General features: G+C 38.6%; 2 protein-coding genes across 3 annotated transcripts; one reads left to right on the forward strand and one right to left on the reverse strand.

The window, feature by feature from the left end:
• Positions 1-319: 319 nt before the first annotated feature.
• lysmd1 (LysM, putative peptidoglycan-binding, domain containing 1) lies at positions 320-5,907 on the forward strand. Its single transcript, XM_035423134.1, has 3 exons — positions 320-1,222; positions 1,696-2,018; positions 4,075-5,907. The coding sequence occupies exons 1-3, from the start codon at positions 1,043-1,045 to the stop codon at positions 4,244-4,246; spliced, it is 675 nt and encodes a 224-aa protein (XP_035279025.1). The 5' UTR covers positions 320-1,042; the 3' UTR covers positions 4,247-5,907.
• A 1,707-nt stretch (positions 5,908-7,614) lies between these two features.
• On the reverse strand, positions 7,615-17,172 carry tnfaip8l2b (tumor necrosis factor, alpha-induced protein 8-like 2b). Of its 2 annotated transcripts, XM_035423143.1 has the most exons (4): positions 16,929-17,172; positions 10,016-10,062; positions 9,530-9,852; positions 7,615-8,587 (listed from the first exon to the last, which is right to left on the reverse strand). In XM_035423143.1, exons 2-4 carry the CDS (start codon positions 10,017-10,019, stop codon positions 8,345-8,347), a joined length of 570 nt encoding a protein of 189 aa, XP_035279034.1. In that variant the 5' UTR covers positions 10,020-10,062; positions 16,929-17,172; the 3' UTR covers positions 7,615-8,344. The 2 variants fall into 2 exon arrangements, with proteins under 2 accessions (XP_035279034.1, XP_035279040.1); XM_035423149.1 differs by lacking the exon at positions 10,016-10,062 and having other exon boundaries at positions 16,929-17,171.
• Positions 17,173-18,281: the final 1,109 nt, after the last annotated feature.

Below are 18,281 nucleotides of genomic sequence, written 5' to 3' on the forward strand. Positions count from 1 at the left end.
TACTTTTCCATAAGCACACAAAAGCAATGTAAATGAAAATAAATATATTTAATTTGTTCAGTGTTTAGTCATTTGTTTTCATTTGTGACTTCGGAATAGCCATTTTAAAATGGCACTGAGTTTAACTTAATTTACAGGCCAAGGAGATTGTGAACAATTTCAGCTACTTAATGTGAAATCGACCTTCTTAAACAGCAAACAATAGTTTTAATAAGTCCCTTTGACTTTTCCCTGCTTGCTTTACTTATATATGAAACCTTGTACAATTACAAACATTAATGGTGGTCAGAGATGCATTTTACATGAGATGCAGTTGGTAATTGTTCATTCTAAGAAATCTGGCAACATCAGTAAAAACTCTTTTTGAGGGAGCTACAATCTGCTGCTTTCTAACATAGACTTTATGTCAGAATGTTGCGCCCAGCCACATCACTTGCATTATGTTCGCATTTTGAATCAGAAAGTAGCAGGACCTTGTGTTAGCTTGCTATGTAGCTAGGCGGCACCGGCTAGATCTTGTGAACGTGCCGAGGAGTTCACGCTAGCATGCGTTAGCTAGATTGAGCTAGTCGTGTTCCGTGACATTTTATTTAGCTCGCTGCTGGGTGTAATGGTTAACTGGAATCAGCAACGCTGTTAAGCTTGAATACATAAAACATTATCTGGCGTGTTAACTCGATAGATAACACTTATTTGTATGAGCGTCTGTTTCCGCGTCAGATCTAATTGGGCTATCTTGTGTTTTTAGCTATGTATCTATCGAAGCTACATACTGTAGCTAATAGTTTAGCTGAAGCTAGGTTCCTAGTTAGCCAACTACTTTGCGTCTACTGATATAGCTAGCTAGCCAGATGCCGTGGAAACGTTAATGGTAAACTGGGAAACAAATATGTTGTTGACCGTCATGAAAACGAATTGGTTCGCTTTCTAAAATTGTTTTCCACATACGCCAGTAACAATGTTCAAAACGGACCTAGCCAAAGTCAGCTAACTAGTAATTATATTTTTCCGCCGTTACGGTGGCTACACGACCACAGCCTCCATGTCCTCTGAACAGGCCCCCTTTCCTGCTGGCGCTACGGGGCTTCTTCGTGGGAACCGAACCAAGTCTTACGGTAGTCTTGTACGTTCTCCCGTGTCACCAGTGCAACAGGGACGGGTAAAACATCAAGTACAACCAGGGGATACGCTGCAAGGACTCGCGTTGAAGTATGGCGTATCAGTGAGTACAATGATAAAAGTTTTTTTTCTTCTTTAAGTTAGTTGCTTGAGGTATAATTAGCTATCTCTGGCATGCAATCACATAGCTAATGTTTGCCATCCGGTATACCTGGGTAACTTACATTTTCGAACCAACAAAGACTCGAACAATGTCTAACGTTCTATGAAACGAAACGAAACGCTTAACAAATGCAAATGAATGGGAAGAAGCCTTTGGAATCTGATATAGCCTGTTTGTAGCTCACATTAGCTAACGATACAGTTTAACTTCTCAACCATCTGCTGTCAACAGATGTCTAACTTAGCCCATGTAAATGTGTTTTTGAATGAGGAAACGCAAGCTGTAGCGGATGACCTGTTTTCTCTGTTGAAAACCAATGTCTAGTTCTAATCTTTATCTGCATAACCCCACTATGCTTCATCACACTACACCCTAAACCATCAGAAAAAAACATGCATGTTTCTGTTTTATAGATGGAACAGATTAAAAGGGCAAATAGACTGTACACCAACGACTCCATATTCCTGAAGAAGTCACTCTCCATCCCAGTGCTGACCGACCCTGGAGTACATGGAGTAGAGTCGGCAGAAAAAGTATCCAGCCAGTCGGCTGAGAGTGACCATAGAGAGGACCAGAGTCACAATGTTGGGCAAGACAACGGGACAGGTGATGGGCATGCGAGTGGGGTGGAGGGAGAGTCTGACATCTCACCAATGGACTTCCTGAAAAGGATAGATAGTTCAATCGACCAGTCCAAACAGGCTGCTGCTAGGAAGATTGCAGAAGGAGAGAAGGGGTAAGGCAACATTTTCCTGGAAAGAAACAATTCTATTGTGTTATGGTTCAAGTGAGGATTGTATATTTCAGTTATGAATGACAACAGGGTGCACTTAAGTCTTTAGGATGTGCATCTTCTGACCATCTGTACATCTGTTTTATAATGTAGACTACATCGAAAAAATATAGGCTACACACTGTATATCTTGAATCCATGCTGTAGCATCTTGGCAGATAGCTTGTCTATCGTTGCAGAGAAAATGGGTTCAGCCCAATACACCACATTTTGTGTGTCAGTTATCCTCACTAGCAGCTACTAAACAGTGCTGAATTACAGAGCAAGGCATCAGTAACCACAACATACATTTGCCATCTTGCATGTTACTTATGGAACTTTGTACATATACAATTCCTACTGGTGTTTTTTTTTTTTAATTAAAAAAGGGATTGTTCTCTGTTGGCTCTTAAATTATGCCTGTTTATTTCATCCTTTAAGCTTAAACAAAATGGGTAAATTAACAAACTAGTGGAAAATGTGGCAGACCCACAGTGTTGCATAACTGTGAATACAATCCAAAGGAGAGGCTTTTAGGAAAAATACAAATTTATTATGAAGTGCAGTGCTCAAGGTGAAAGACAAACATTTCGGTCACAGACCTTCATCAGCGTCTAGATGCATATGGAACAGTAGTTCACATTGAAGCCGTAAAATGTGTGATAAATAGGCATACAAATGATAAATAGGGCACAGCTGGCTAATTAGGACACAACAGTCAATATCCAATCAATGCAGGCCAAACATCGATTGGTATACAAACAGTTATTACAATTTACCAATGTTAAGCATTAAGCTACAAAACATGAGTAATATAGCTATGTATTAAAATTCTAATCTTAAATATTTAACTAGATTTTGAGTAGAGAGAGGAGATAATTCTCTCAAACTGATAGGATGTATACAGGCCACCTTAAGCCTTTCCTTTGGATTTTATCTATTTTCATGCAACAACATGTGGGTCTCCTACATTCTTCTACTAGGCCATTTATATTGGACCATTTCAACTGTTTGCACACTCCAAGACTATATCCACAGTTTCTTATAAATGAATGAGCTATGGATTGAAGAGAATTGAAGAGAGCATTTTTTGTGTATAACCTCAGATGTATTCTACAGGTTGTAATTTAATGAAATTACAATTTGAAACTTCTCACAAGACATAATTGTTATATATTGTTTAAACATAATGACCAGGAAGGTAACCAGCATATATAGATTTTCTTATGCAGAAGGATATTTTTCATACATGTCATATAATACTACAGTATTGTTAATGTGGCGTGGTGATAGTTTAGTGTGAGGTTCTGCTGAAGAGGTAATTGATCCTTCTGCCCTGCAGCAAGTCCAGATGTGACCACCAGTCCACTGTTCAGTTGTGTGCTTTGTGCGGGGGGATCAGCAGATATCCTTGTTAATCTGTTAATTCATGCTTCTTGTTTTTTGTTCATTTGGCCTTCTGGATGGAAGATCTGAAAACCAATGGCCTTAAACCTTAAGCAGTAGTCCCATGTGCAGAATATTTAGCCTATTTGTTAGATGTCTAAAAATTGGCAGCTGCATATTTATAAATCACAGGAAGCACTGTAAGTTCACATCAGTTTACCCACTTCATTTACTCATAGGAAGTTCCACCTATGGTTGTTTTTTTGTCTTTTTTTAAACCTTTGAAGAATATCAAGATTTGAAGATTTCTTATAAGGCCACTGAAGCATGTTTTTGCTTTTTTTGTCTTGCATTTAAAACATTTTCAACTCATTTTATGTGCATGTTGCTTGGTAGTCTTTATCTGGACATTGTTTGTATGATTCATTGCTAGTATATAATTTTGTATGGCAATAAATGAATGTATGGAAAGACCCGTATTTCTTGCTGAGCGTAGTGTTCACGAGCGCCCTTTTTAAATGGCTGACTTCGTGATGTCAGGCTGTTGTCATTTTGAGTAAACTATTTATCCTTCCTGCCTTATTGTAAGTCATATGTTTAACCTATGACTTTTTTGCTTTTTTTGTTTTTTCAGTGTGGGTCAGTTTCACACCCGCAGAGCCTCAGCCAGTCAGATTACGGAGTCCCATAGCTTCAGTTCCTCTCTCAGGACCCACCAGCGGGCTGTGCTGGGGGCTGTCCCACTCACCGTCACCAAATGCACCAAGAAACTGAAGGACAAGGAGGATGAGATCTTTGAACTGTGATGTCATTGTTGCCTGTCTTTTATAGGGAGGCAGGTACAGTATGCCATGGTTTTTATTTTTAAGTCAGCAGGCTTAACTGGCTGATCCTGAAGTTCTTACCTTATAAGGTAAGAACTTAAGGATCATTGGGTGCTTGTTATGTTTTTTTTGTTTGTAACAATTAGCAACAGACATTTTGCAACAGTTTTCTAAGTATTCTTGACCTTTTAATATAGGCTGGTATTAAGAAAAAATGGCAAAAAATGCACTGTTCAGTCATGATAGATGTTATCTTATGCACTATTTATTAATAGGTGAAGTTCAGGGATCCTGCAGAAAAATAAATAATTAAATATGTGTGTGTCTGTCGGTATTTTAGAAAAAAAATGTTTCAGTGTTTATAGACTTTGTCATAAGTATGTGTCATACTTTGGTGGCATATTTGCCAGTTTTAGATGTTAGACTGGTCAATAAAAAAACCACCTGCACTCTAGAGAAAGTACACTGAAGCACGTCAGCTCATTTACAAGGTAAGACTGATGAAATGCACAAATGAGCCCATTTCTGACGTGTGGGTGTGTGTTTGTGCCTCTGCCAGACTACAAAAACGTGAAAGAATATAGAATGAGTGTAACTATTTTATTCCACGCAATAGATCTACTGATTTGTACCCTTTGCCCAATATTAAAAGGGTTTTGTATATTGATTATGTGTCATTATTACTTTGTGTTATTCCAGTTGGTGAAAATTCTGTTATCTCCAAAATCAATGGTAATGTCTCAGCCACTGTAAAGAACAGAAAGAATTGTTGTTTGCTGGCCTTGCCAGTAAACTGTGGGTTATTCAGCCTTCTAACAGTATGACGTATTTCTTGATTGTGAATTTTTGTATTGCTCCTTGTCTGATTACCTTTGTAAGATGGTTTACAGAAGTGTAAGGTTAACCCAGTGTGATATTCTTACTGAAGTAGTGCAAGCATGATCATTGAGCTATACTGTTTTGCCATGATCGTGTCTATTTGATGCCTTTTTGTTTTGCTTTGCACCTGCTGTAGGCACCTCAGTTTGGCCTCTTCTGGCATAGACTGGCATGAAGGAAATGAAATGTTACAGATTAATTTTGGTATGGGACACATCTTACATGGATGGCTTGTGTTGACCAAACTAAACTCTGGATCATCTCGTACACATTTACTGTACAACCTAGTAAATGTGCAGAGACAAACTGCTTTTTTTGGGCTTCACTACTAAGGTCTCCCCATTGAATGGCCTCTGAGGAAGAAGAAGAAATATATGGCATAAATGTCACCATCCATTCTTTTTGCCAAACACTTGTGTTAAATTAATTTTAAGGCCAAGGTCTAAAAATACAGGATTGCACATGTCACAGATTGATTAAAAACAAGCAAATGCCTTTTAAAAATGTTGAATATAGTGAAAAAAGGTAAGTATTGAGTATTGAGAAAATATTAGAAAATTTAGTAATCACTTCTGACATTTTTTTCAGTCTCTGGAAGCATTTGTTAATTTGCCTTCAGAAAACACATCTTGGTTAAATATAATATTTTCTACAAAGCCCTGTTGTTTTATGCCTGTTGAACATACTCCAATCTAGGATGTGCCTTCATGCAAAGCCTGGCCCCTGAGCTATATTCTCCAAGCGAATAAAGGCTTCTATCTGTGCGCCTGCCTGGTTTTGTCTGCTTTCAGTGCTTTGATGTGGGGAAGCAGGACTCTGTTTGGTTGTTTTGTTTAAAGTGATCCACCCACATTTGAGCTGCAGAATTATGCAAAATTGGTTGAATTCTGAATAAACTTCCTCAGCTGTAGACATGTAAACAAGGATGTCTGTCATGAAGGGAGAAAAAACTAGACATGGGCAAAGGTACTCCTTTATCAGCTGGTCATTTATGAAATCCCTTAAACTCAGCTACATACTAGTTGAGAGAATGTACAAATGACAAATTCAACCATTTACTCTATTCATATATCTCCAGTTATTTATTTTCGTCATCAAAGCCGGCCAGACATTGTGCTACATTATGGGCAGGTTTTAATGTAGCTTTTTCTGCATTTCTAAATATACTTCGAAGGGCAGTATATGCTTTTTGCAGATGTCTGCTGGTTTATAGCAGACAGCTGTTATCTGCTTTCACCTGTTGTAGCACCCATGGAAGAGTTTATTTTATCATTGCTGTGGTACAGCACAGACCCCATATAGCACTCGGACTACCATTTGATCTAGTATTTAATTTCAAATTTAATTTAAAAATAAAACCTGGTCTGTGAAATTATTTATGACAATTCATCTTCAGCTGTTATGTATAAATATACATTTTTTAATAACCCAATCTATATATTTATGTGACAAGGCAGGGTCATTTTAAACTTTTTTTTCATTATTCAATCCTGCCAGAAGAGAGTGCATTGTCAGTGCATGACAGTGATGATGAACTTAGCCATTGTAAGTTCTGTTATCAGAACACCAATGACTGTAGAGATGGCAAAATTGCATATGCACTCCGTGATCCCATTTCATTAATTGTACTTCACTGTGAGCTGGTTTCAAGCCAGAGTAATGAAAACAAAACTACTCTATGCAGTATACAAACAAAATTCTGGACCCACCATTACAATAAAAACTGGAAATAAATGTCACATTTTGATATATATTATTTATTAAATCAACCAAATTGAACAACAAGAACTTTGCTTCATGTTGTAATTCTCTGTTCAGGTATACAGAATTTGGGCAGTGTTTTCATATGGAACAACACACCCAGAGGTGTGTTGTAATACTTTTAGTATTAGTTTGCAACATTTACTAGTTTATGACCAGACATGATGATATGGTTAAATGCAAATCCATGCTTCATTGATCCTTTGTGTGTGCAAGCATGTAATTACCATTGTGTGATGTTCTGTATTGAGTGTGATGCATTATTGTGTATTGTTGTGTACTGAGTTGTTTTTTAAAATGTTTTGGTCTCTGATACATCTTTCAAGGTAGGGTTTTGTTATATAATGATGTTACAGCTATGGACATATTGACAGCGATTCACAGCAACTTAAACAGTGAACCAATAAAGTGAGCAATTGTTACATATAGGCATTTTATTTACAGTACAGGTATATATGGAATCCATATTGAGCTTCAATGTAAAAATGCTTAAATTACAGTCTAATTTCAAATAATTGTAAAATGAGTGTATTTAACAAATTTAATAAATTCATTTCAGATCTATAAATCTCAGTAGTTTTGAACAATCTTATGTATATTTGTATACATAGCACACAACACCACATTTAATCAGTAGATGGCAGTGTAATATCCAACCCTCAAATTTAACTATTCAAATCCAGTATTCCTTGTATATATATATATATATATATATATATATATATATATATATACTATATATAGTAATGAAACCCAATCATTCAGTGAAATGACAATTCTACACTTACAGTTTTCAGTAATAATAAATATTCCATGTGTTTATTATGATCATTGCTATTATTATGCATAATAATAATAATAATAATAATGTTGTATTACCTTGGTTACAGTTCAGTCTTCTCTGTTCCATTTTAATAATTTTTGTTCAGTTATTTATCCTGGGGAATGTCATACACAGGGACACATTCACACAAGGAAGTGGAAGGTTTTGTGTACAGAAAATGCAGGACGGAAATTCTCTTCTGGCCCAAAAATCACAGGCTGAAATTGTCCGGATCCTGCTTGGAATTCTTACAGTGTCCAGTAAAACAGAATTTTAATCCCTCAGACAAACACAAAAAAAATTGATGTCTCTTCATATAACACTGAAATAACTACTCTTCAGCTGAATGTGCATGGATGTCATGTGAAATAAACCACTTAGAGTGCTAACCTCATCTTCAAATCCAGCAGACTGGGTGGGACAAAATCGCCTTATAGTAAGACAATTTAGCATGGGTGTCACATCTAATGTGGTTGGATTTGTGTGTGAGTTGTTCAAAGCCAGTTGTTGTTTAGACTTTAATCTTTTTTAGGTAATGTTGCTTACTCATCCCTGGTACACAGTTCTGAGCAGGTCCACCCACAGTCAGGCATTCAGTCCCGTGAATGTCAACCAACTCATAGCTTGTCCTCCTCCACCAGCTTGTTAAGGCCGGTACATATTTTGGTGAGGTTGGGGCGGAAGGGCCCCTCCGCACTGTAGAGGGAGGCCAGCAGCTCTGGGTCAGAGTAATGATTAAAAACGTGGTTGATGCGTCCAAGGGATTTTGGCGTGAGATGCTTCTCCACCAGCTTGAGTAGTATGTCCCTGCACTCTGTCAAGATCTCTGAAATCACTGTCTGGTCAAAGGTGAATTCCACCTGGCCAGTGGAAGAAAGGAGAGAGAGGAATGAATGAATGAATGAACGAATGAATGAATGAATGAATGAATGAATGAATGAATGAAATAAATTTGGCACCCAACATGGGGCTGAGTATGTCCAATTCCTACCCTTATTTGGAATGGCCAACTGTTTGCAACTGCAGCCACGTTCACGCGAGAACCCCACTGCTAATTCTGGTGAGTGTGGACAACCTTCTTTCTTCTCTAAAACACATGCTGTCACAAGTCTGCTTCTTTTCACACCAAAGACTACAGCTAAGCTTGCATAAACTGGAATCAGAGGAAGACCTTTTATTGTGTTTATTATGCTGCTATCATTACTGTACTGCACTTGGTCACTTTACCACTTTTTTGCACCACCTGTCATAATGCGTCATAGTATTGAAAAGTCTTACTTAGTTCTGTACTTATTGTGTACATACTTACTTTTTATCTATTGTTGATATCTATGTTTTAGAATTTATACTGCGGGAGTGAATGGGGAGTAAGCATTCCATTGTACTTGTTACACATGGCAATAAAGATGCAATGTGTAACATGGCCAGTAGCCCTATGGAGCTACTGGCCATAGTCAGCACAAGCATAGCCCGATATCAATCCAAGACTGTGGGGCTCATCCATGCACCATAGCATGATGCCATAACCGGATGAGCTACCCAGCAGCCCATAATGTCATTTGAAGGGTTTAATTTGATCTTGAGTTAAATTTGATCTTTCTATCTCTGAAGTTATCTGCAGCTACAGATTTGATCTTTGAATATGAAGAATTTGGTGTGTTGCTTAGAACTTTCTTTATTCAAACATTGGTTTAAGTCAGTGAGTATCCTTACCAATCGTGCCTCACATTTTTTCAGAGTTGCAAAGTGTGGTTTTGTGGATATGAAGATGTGTGTAGCAGAAACGGAACAGGTAGGCTTACCTCATAGAAACTGATGGCAGTCATGGCTCCCTGATGTAACTTCTTCTTGAAGTCCTGGGCCAGTTTCATCTCTTCAGCATTGAAACGGTTGTGGCGGAAGAGGACACCAACTTTTACAGCCACCTTGATCAGGTCCTTTATCACTTTCTGGGCCTCTGTGCGGTTTCCTGTGTACTCCTTGGAGACCCGGTAGAGTTCGTCCAGAATCTCACTGCTGGTGTCATCAATAAACATATGAACAACGGATTTATTGGCCATGTGACTGAGGATTTTCTTCTGTGCCTTCATGGCCATATCCTTGGAGTTGAACGTCTCCATAGTTGCTTTGAGATGGAAGAGAGGGAGACTCAGAGTTAGACCAGTGAAAATTATTTTGCAGACATTATAAATAGACAAGAGATTTGCAGGCATATTCCAGGAATGTATGCGTAGGGTACTCCCTAAACCTGCTGATAAGTGTTATACAGGCACAATTAGTATACTTACTCATATGAACACTTATTCTGACTTCATGCTTGCTCACTTACTGGAACCTATTTATACACACATTCAAAGAGAAACCATCACATGACTGACTGGCTGTACTTGATGTGCATAAAAGGCTCACCACCGCAGATTAAAAAGCTCATCAAGCTTTCTGAGCACAATTATAATACATAGTACAAGCATGTAAGTACAACTTTACTTGCATTGTAAACTATGATGGAAAACAATTCACTTGGTTTAATAACATAATATATCTCATTGGAAATCCATTGGGCCACTTTTTGTTCAGTTTGCATCGGGGTTGCCAATGGTTGACAAACATGTATTGATCATCTATACACATGGACTTAGATCCATAACTTAGAAATACTGTAGTTCACTTATTGTCTGTGGAACTGGTTTTTGTATTGCTGTAGGGACATTCCAGATGATGTTGGACACAAAATTCCATTGACGTCATTTTTTACTGAAATTGTGTACAGGGGAACTTCCTATGGAGGCAGACTATTGAACATATAGTTGAGTTTTGGGTCACAAATACCGTTTTATTTTGCTTGTTTTCTGATATAACCAGTGTTAACCAAGTAAACACAGAAAAAATGTCATTGTAAAAACCCCTTGGGAGGGGCTTATCCGATAATGCAAATAATTCTATGAATTGTTAAGAAATGAATTATTATGATACCAACTGAAAAGAAAATTGGAATAGAAAAACTATTTTAAAAATGGCTAATTACAGGATCTTAAAGGACGTACCTACAGGCCCTAAATATTTTTCCAAAATGGGTCCTATAATGGCAAGTTTCTCAAAATATTTCTGCAGTAATATTTGTGACCCATACCAGAAATATGCATCAAATATCCAAGAACTTTCTTTGGAAAATTTCAGGAAAATGTGAGATTTTAAAAGAATTTTGTATAAAAGGAAAGTCCCTGCAAGCATATGGCTGGCAATCTGGTAAAATGTATTAAAATTAAAACTGAAAAATGAATGAAATTAGATTTCTGCAAATTACAATTATTTATTTGACAGATTTTTCAAGACAGCCACCTGCAAATATTGCAAGGCACACTTACTAACTGGGAAAAATACATGCATTAAGAGGGATTTTCATAGGCTGCAATCATAACATGACATCCTTGTGAAAATAAATTTGTTTACATTAAGAATTCCCCTCGTTGTTCTTCACTACACACAGTAGTTATCGGTGTGCATCTGACACCCTGTGTTCTGCTACATCGGGTTGACTAGTCGTTCCCTCCTTGCAACAGATGGGCCATTGATTGGCCGGTCCAGACTCTACTCCTGCCTGGTTCCAAGGTGGTGGAACAATCCTCCCCCCCCCCGCCACCCCCCACCCCCCAGCCAGCTCTAGCCACAGTACATCACATAGTCCATCCTAACCCATACACAAGACCTATCGCTTGTCCACATTGAACTTATGCTTGGACCCTCACGTTATGACATTACGATTAACTCCTTTTGCTTGCTTTGTATTAAGTTTGATGTGTCCTCTGACTTTTACTTTGGAATATGTGTATATGTCCTGTATGTTCTGTGGTCTTCTCTTTACTGCCAATGCACAGCACTTGGAGACTAATCATTGATCCTGCCATGTTCACTCCCGATGCTGTACAACTTCGTAAGTCAAAAAGACTGTCTGCTAAATACCAAATTGTAATTGTAATTGTAACATAGCAAAGAACAGCACATTTATAGGTAAATTCGGTGAGATGATCTTAAGAGTTAGCAACACAGTGAAGAAGGCAGGCAGATTTTGCTTCTTGATATTCTAACCTCCACATGGGGCATTGTGTGTATTGCCTCTTTGGGGAAGGAGTTAAGGGAAATGAATAATAATGCTCTGGCTTGAACATGTTTGTTTTTGCGGATCCACCATGTTGCCATGGGGATTGAGTTTTGGCAGATGTTTGAGAGGCAGGCACCTCCATGTGTGAAGAAAATGAGACGACTGAGATTGCATCAACAAAATCAAAGATTTAAGGAGTCAAAATATTTCACGGTGCAAACAAGAGAAAATTAGTAAAGTGCATGTTCATTAGCATGTTTTATTAAAGTCGTATCACTTTCCAGTTTATGTCACCACACATTTGCACAACTGCCCAACAGTACAGGTTTCATATTTGTTGCAATATTTGATGTTATCTTTATTAGGGTGCAAACATCTGCTTATGAAGTGTGCCTTTGTTTACTTAAAATTACATCCATCATCCTCAAAGGGACAATAGATGCATTGAACTGGATTGTTATTTGATATTTTCCACAAGCAGGCAATTGAGTTATCACACACCGTATCTTCACCAAATTGTTTGAGTGAGAGGATCTTACTGGGTTCAATCAATAAAGATCAATTTCTGTTTTCTTGGCATAATGAAATAAATGTACTTTTAAAAAATACTAATCCTGAAACCTTATCTATTCTTACCAAGAACAGCCTACCCAACAATTCCTACCTTATCGTTCATCCAAAACAAAGGCCCATACTACATGCACTTGGGTTCATTTAAACCATGCTACAGTATGTTCTTGCTTTGAGAAGAACTTTCGCAACCAGACAGAGCTGAAGTCACGGCTCATCAGTCTATCATTATAATTCTTATCTCATGCCCCGTTTGTTTTTCTGTATCGCGGATACGCTCCACTTAAGGGAAGTCATGAAAAAGGGCTCTTCTGGGGCTGAGGCAATGAAACCCTCTGCCGTGCTACGAGGGAACAGGCCCTTTCCCTCTGAGAGTTCAGCCGACACATAGCATAAACAGCACTGTTTCACTACACAGACTGTTTGGATTCTCCGAGAGGAGTATAGCCAACTAAAGATCCTCCTTAGGGAAATGTGATCATGGCAGCAGGCTTCAGATCAATACACATCTATATGAATCGGAAAAGAAGTCATACTCACCAGCAAGACCATTTTGTTATTCTACAGTCCTTGTGCAACCTCCATGCTCTTATTTATATTAAATATGACAAACAAAGAACTCCCTTCAGTTTATAATCTTCCCATCAGTCATCAATAATTTTGGTCTTTTGAATATATGAGATCACAATGCACTGAACATTGCCCTCTATCGCTATGTCTCTCTGCGATTTGCCGTTCAAGTGATTACTACTGACTTTCCTTTAGTGCTTATAACCATTTCATCCTATAGGACCAGCGGGATTAGGCTGTGTGCTGTTTTTCATATTTCAAGTATTACAGTACTTGAATTTGGGATTTCTGCAGCATTGTATCTCTATTGTTTTGTTCAAACACAGCTGGTCTTGTTGTTCTGCTGTTGAAAGTTCCAGGGCTCTTGTCCAGAAGTAGTTCAGTGAAGACTAGCAATGAACTGCCTGCTCAGACAAGCAGGAGACCAAGGATTGTGGGCTGCATAGCTCAGACAGGCTTTTACAGGCCCTCACTCCCAGTTTGCTTTGAAAACAAACTGAAGAAATGAAGCCTTGATATTAATGCCTAAACCATCAGTTCAGGTCCTCGATAGGATCCCCCTAGCTCTATGGCATACCAAACATTACCCATTGACCCATCATTATAGCTGACGAGCCTTTCACTGGGCTAAAGTTCCACTGTGATTGGCTGCCGGCCAGGTCCCCTCCCCCCCCTCCCCCAGCATGTGTGATGCAATTGTTTTGGGTTTCAGCCCTGGTTATTGTGAACTGTGGCTGTGCAACAGCTAAATAGACTATAAAAATAGCTTGTCTCTCTGGATCATGTTGTTTATGTAGTGATCTGAGTGTTAATGCATTAATTGCAAACATGGAGGAAGCCATCAACCACCTGCTCATATTTACCTATACATTAAAGTCGGAGATTTGATTCAACGTTTGATCGGTAGAACCCTTTTTAAATTTAGTTATAAGTTGTATTGATTTTTCAATTATTAAAATTGTGTCTTATTGACAGCAGAGAACTTACAATGCACAGCAAGTGGTGCATCTCTAATGACAAGCGTCAGTACAAAGCTTTCTCTCTGGTGGGATTAGAGACATTCATTTTATTAGTTCCTATTAAATTGATAATATAGTTGAAATAGCTTAACAGCTATTTCAGAGACTCTTGGTCAAATTTCATGGCAATACGCATACTGGGATTTGAGAGACAATCAGCTAATTTTCACTACAGGAATATGAATCTGTAGCTGTTTTTGGCAGTGATTTGAAAGAGAAATATAAGCTGTGATTTTACTCAGCCAGCACCAGACAGCTTTTGTAACCAAAGTGCTTCCCCTCAATGTTGTGAAATAGCACTACAATTGAGGGTGACCATTGTCTCAATGTAGATCAGGATATGGATACATTATTTCAGCACAAAGCAGCTCTTACCTTGCTTGTTGTCAGTATTGATACAACAAATACAACTATAATCTCAGGTACGATTTCTTAATGTGTGAGGTGTATTTTGTAATGTTTAACCCTGGATTAAAAGAAATTACAGTACAACATTAAATAGGTAATAAGTTATCTGTGCTGCCATAGACTTTAAATGTTCTCTCAAGTGGTGATACCATTGCTTTCAATAGATTCAGGACAGCAAGGTGCTTTTCAACCTCTAAAAATACGTCCTTTACAACAAAAATACTAGTTAAATGAATACAGTTCATGTTGAAAAGTTGCAAAGCTCTGACATTAAATGATATCACATGAATTCAACCGTAACTATGAGGAAATACAGAATGATAAATAACCATGATCGTAAATACTGGAACATAGCCTTGATTAGGTTTGGTGATTAGGTTAGCATGTTGTCACTATGTCTAAAGGTCTCATAGGGATATGTTTCAAAAAAGAAAACAGCTTGTTCATTGTCATCACAGTTCTATGGTGATTATGCTCACAGCTGAACAGACCATTGGGGCCTAAGTAGTTCATTATAATATAACTTCTTACAATGATCTAGCATCATCAATAGGTGAAAGGTTATGATTCAAGTGTCTGTTTAATGTACTATATACTATATAAAATGTACTATACCCAGACATTTTTTCAGCCCAAGAATGTTCAGCCAATGTAAAAGCAGTCAATAGTTTACATGGTGGATTACCCACTTAGAGCTCTGTTTAAAGAACCCACTTGTGCTCTTTCAGATCTATAAAATATGGTTATATCATTGAATTTGTATATTTCTGAAGTTAACTTGCCATTTTCAGACTAGAACAGAGGTGTGTGTTCATTGACACCCCTCCTCACCCCCCCACCCCCCACCCCCCACCCCACACCCCTGCCCTGTTCAGTGATCTATTATACATGTCAGTCCTATTATACATTTTTCTATAAAACCCACCAGTTCAGTTGGTCAGAAAATGCAATCCAAACAAATTACTCGAAAGGATATCAATTTTGTATTTGACAAATATTGAAAGCTAAAGCGTGTAAACAGTTGTCAGAAAGTACCTCTGAGCCATTGTGAATTCTGACCAGAGGAAATCCTGGCTGATTTACCTGCCTCTCTTGGTTCACTTAATTCCATCTGTGCAGGACAGGTAGAGGTGATCCAGCCAGAATTGGAAGGCGTTGAAATGAAGAGGGTAATTCGGAGGATCACGTGATGAAGTGGGCTAAATATTTAGCATACCACAAATGATGGTCCCTTGTGGCCTGCAGCTGTCTGCAGTGGTAAGCCCTGTACTTTCCAGGGGCTTTGGCCAGAGACCGCAGTATTGTCTGCCACCATGCAGTGCTGCCCTGCAAAGCTTGCATCAAATCTTTCTAAGCTTTGCGCTCCAGGACCATGCTGAAGCCAGTCACCTGACCATGTGTCAGTGGGGACTGGACATCAGGCTGGTCCAGTCACCCCTGCCATAGAGTAGCGTCCCACAAAAGAGCAGAAGTTTCCAGTTTCCTCCCTCTGTCATTGAGCAGCATGCCAGCCTACCCTGGCGTAACCCCTGTGTGTGGCCATATTCATGTGACACAGCATCACACCATGGACATCAGAACAAAATATCTGCATTTACCATGTTTCCTGACACGTAGTCAGTCATGCTCAGTCAATGACAGCCGTCTAATGATACACTGGTAAAGGGAAATGTAAAAACAAAATATCCAGAAAAGCAGGAAATCTTTTGTAGGCCACTGAATGTGATCATATCTGTTAAGAAGGGAGACCCAGTTGTAGTTTCTAAATGAATACACATCTCTGTTCGTTCAAGAAGGAAGTGAAACTAATCAGTTATACAGCCCTGCAGTGACACAGCATCACCATAAAGATGCAATTTCCTTCAGATTCAGAACAACTCTTTCAAAACTCTTTTTAAATAAACGCTTTTTCATACCAAAGTACCTGCACAATTGATATTGTTCTATACAGACAATCTTGAAGAGCACAAGAGTCTACAAGCTTTAGTCATTTTCATGAAGATAAACCCAGCAGATAAACTTGTGCATCAGTCAGGACTGGATAAACTTCCAAAGACCATATATCACTATGTGGCTATATCTCCACAGCTCTACCTGTTGCAGCTTGATTTAAGCAGGGGTCTGGAATGTCTCAATGAATGCTTAACATCAGTGTAAAAGTGGAGAAAGAGAAATGAAATTATCTGTACAGTTTTGACCTCTGATCAAGAATGAACACGCCAAGTCATGCCATGTGTTTCTACCATGTGCTTCTTCCTCAAGCTATTAGCAAAGCAAAGGCTGTCTGCCAACAACTAAAGTTTTTTTTTTTTAGCAGTAGTGACAGTTCTTCTCTACAGTTCAGATACATGTTTTGCAAATAACAAAGAAAAACAAAAAATACCACAGTGAACTACTATATCAGGTTGAAGTAGAGGAAGGGGAAGTGTGGTGCACAAAGTTGAAATGTCAGCATTATATCTACTGTCTACCCGCAACCTCACAATCCTGCAGAAACCGATGAGACGGTTATGATCAAATTGAGAAGGTCCTTACCTGAGTTTTTGTGGGTCTCCCTCCCTCCTCTGAAGTTCTGGTTCCTCTCTGGCTTGGATCAGGTATTCAGCATTAAGTTACATGGATCCCCCTCTGCTCACAATGTAAAAGGGAAACAAAACAAAAGTCTGTTTTCTGTCTCTCTGCTACGCTTTGTCTGTGAATCTGTTTCAAGATATTTTGTGCTGCACTTCCTTGAAGAACTAATTGTTAAGACACACCCCTATGCATCTATGCATCTCTCTCTCTCTCTCTCTCTGTGGATTGGATTCCTCTCCTGTTCATCCTCCCTTCCTCCCCCCTCCCCACTCTCTATTTGCTGACACTGTGGGTTGCCTCTGCCTGTTCTGACAAGTACAATCCTCAGAAAGAATTTTGCAATAATCCAGCGGCAAACTCCTCTCAAAGGGAGGTGGCTTAACCCTTTTTTGTGATAACTATTGCAGGAATGCAGGTGCTGTCAGCAGTAGACTCTGTTACCATGTCCATCATACAAACTTCCTAGGAAAGCACATGGAAACAATTTATACTTTCTTAGAGCAATGACAGGCAATCAGAAAATTTTATGGGGTTGGCAGATATCACTGAGTGGCTAACGTTTTCCTGTGGGAAAAATCTTTCCAGTAAAGTAAACTTACATATGCAATATTATAGTGATAGTGATAAGAACTTAAAATATATGCAGAAAACCTTCTCAATATATTTTCATAATTTTATTTCATAAATTATGTCATATCGTCATGGATATGGGAGCTAATTTTGATAAGTTTGGTATCAATGGACAGTTCACATCTCGATAGAAAGAAAATTGCTGTCGGCTCCCATAGGTGGTATTGCTGGAATCCGCTTTCAGGAAGTGTAAAAAGAATACTAAAATAAAGCCCTTCATTTTCACAGTACTGCACATGATGTCTCAAATTTCCCTCAACTAACCAGACAGCACCTTGTTGTAACCATTCAAGTTTGTCAATGATTGGTTCACTGCCATAAATTGTCCTGGTTGGAGCCATATCTACCGCTTAGGCCCAGAAGAAAATTAACATAAGTATGCTTGTAGTTTTTGTTGATGTCTTTGTATCTGGTAGGACAGCATTCAAATACCAGCTCATCTCAAAAGTGGCAAACAAGTGTCATGCTTCCTATTTGTGGAGGAGAAAAAGGAAGTCTGATTTGTGTTTCTTCCATTTCCAAACTCCCAACTCCTAGACATACTTAAAGGAGAAATGAGAGCAGAACAGTTTACAGAAAAGGTGACCGGTTTGGGAAATAGGACAAAACAAAGACATTGTCCTTATGTGGTCATTCCAACCTTGGGAGACAGAAATTCTGTGACAGAAATGAGCTGGCATTTGG

The sequence above is a fragment of the Anguilla anguilla genome, chromosome 1 (assembly GCF_013347855.1).
Source record: "Anguilla anguilla isolate fAngAng1 chromosome 1, fAngAng1.pri, whole genome shotgun sequence".
In the NCBI taxonomy this organism is placed as follows: Eukaryota; Metazoa; Chordata; class Actinopteri; order Anguilliformes; family Anguillidae; genus Anguilla; species Anguilla anguilla.

Bases quoted from the DNA above. Each gene is read 5' to 3' on its own strand.
- lysmd1 (XM_035423134.1), top strand. From the start codon at position 1,043: ATGTCCTCTGAACAGGCCCCCTTTCCTGCTGGCGCTACGGGGCTTCTT. The intron at 1,223-1,695 runs GTGAGTACAATG...TCTGTTTTATAG, and splicing joins CGTTGAAGTATGGCGTATCA to ATGGAACAGATTAAAAGGGC. The intron at 2,019-4,074 runs GTAAGGCAACAT...TTGTTTTTTCAG, and splicing joins ATTGCAGAAGGAGAGAAGGG to TGTGGGTCAGTTTCACACCC.
- tnfaip8l2b (XM_035423143.1), bottom strand. The intron at 8,588-9,529 runs GTAAGCCTACCT...TCCACTGGCCAG, and splicing joins CTGCCATCAGTTTCTATGAG to GTGGAATTCACCTTTGACCA.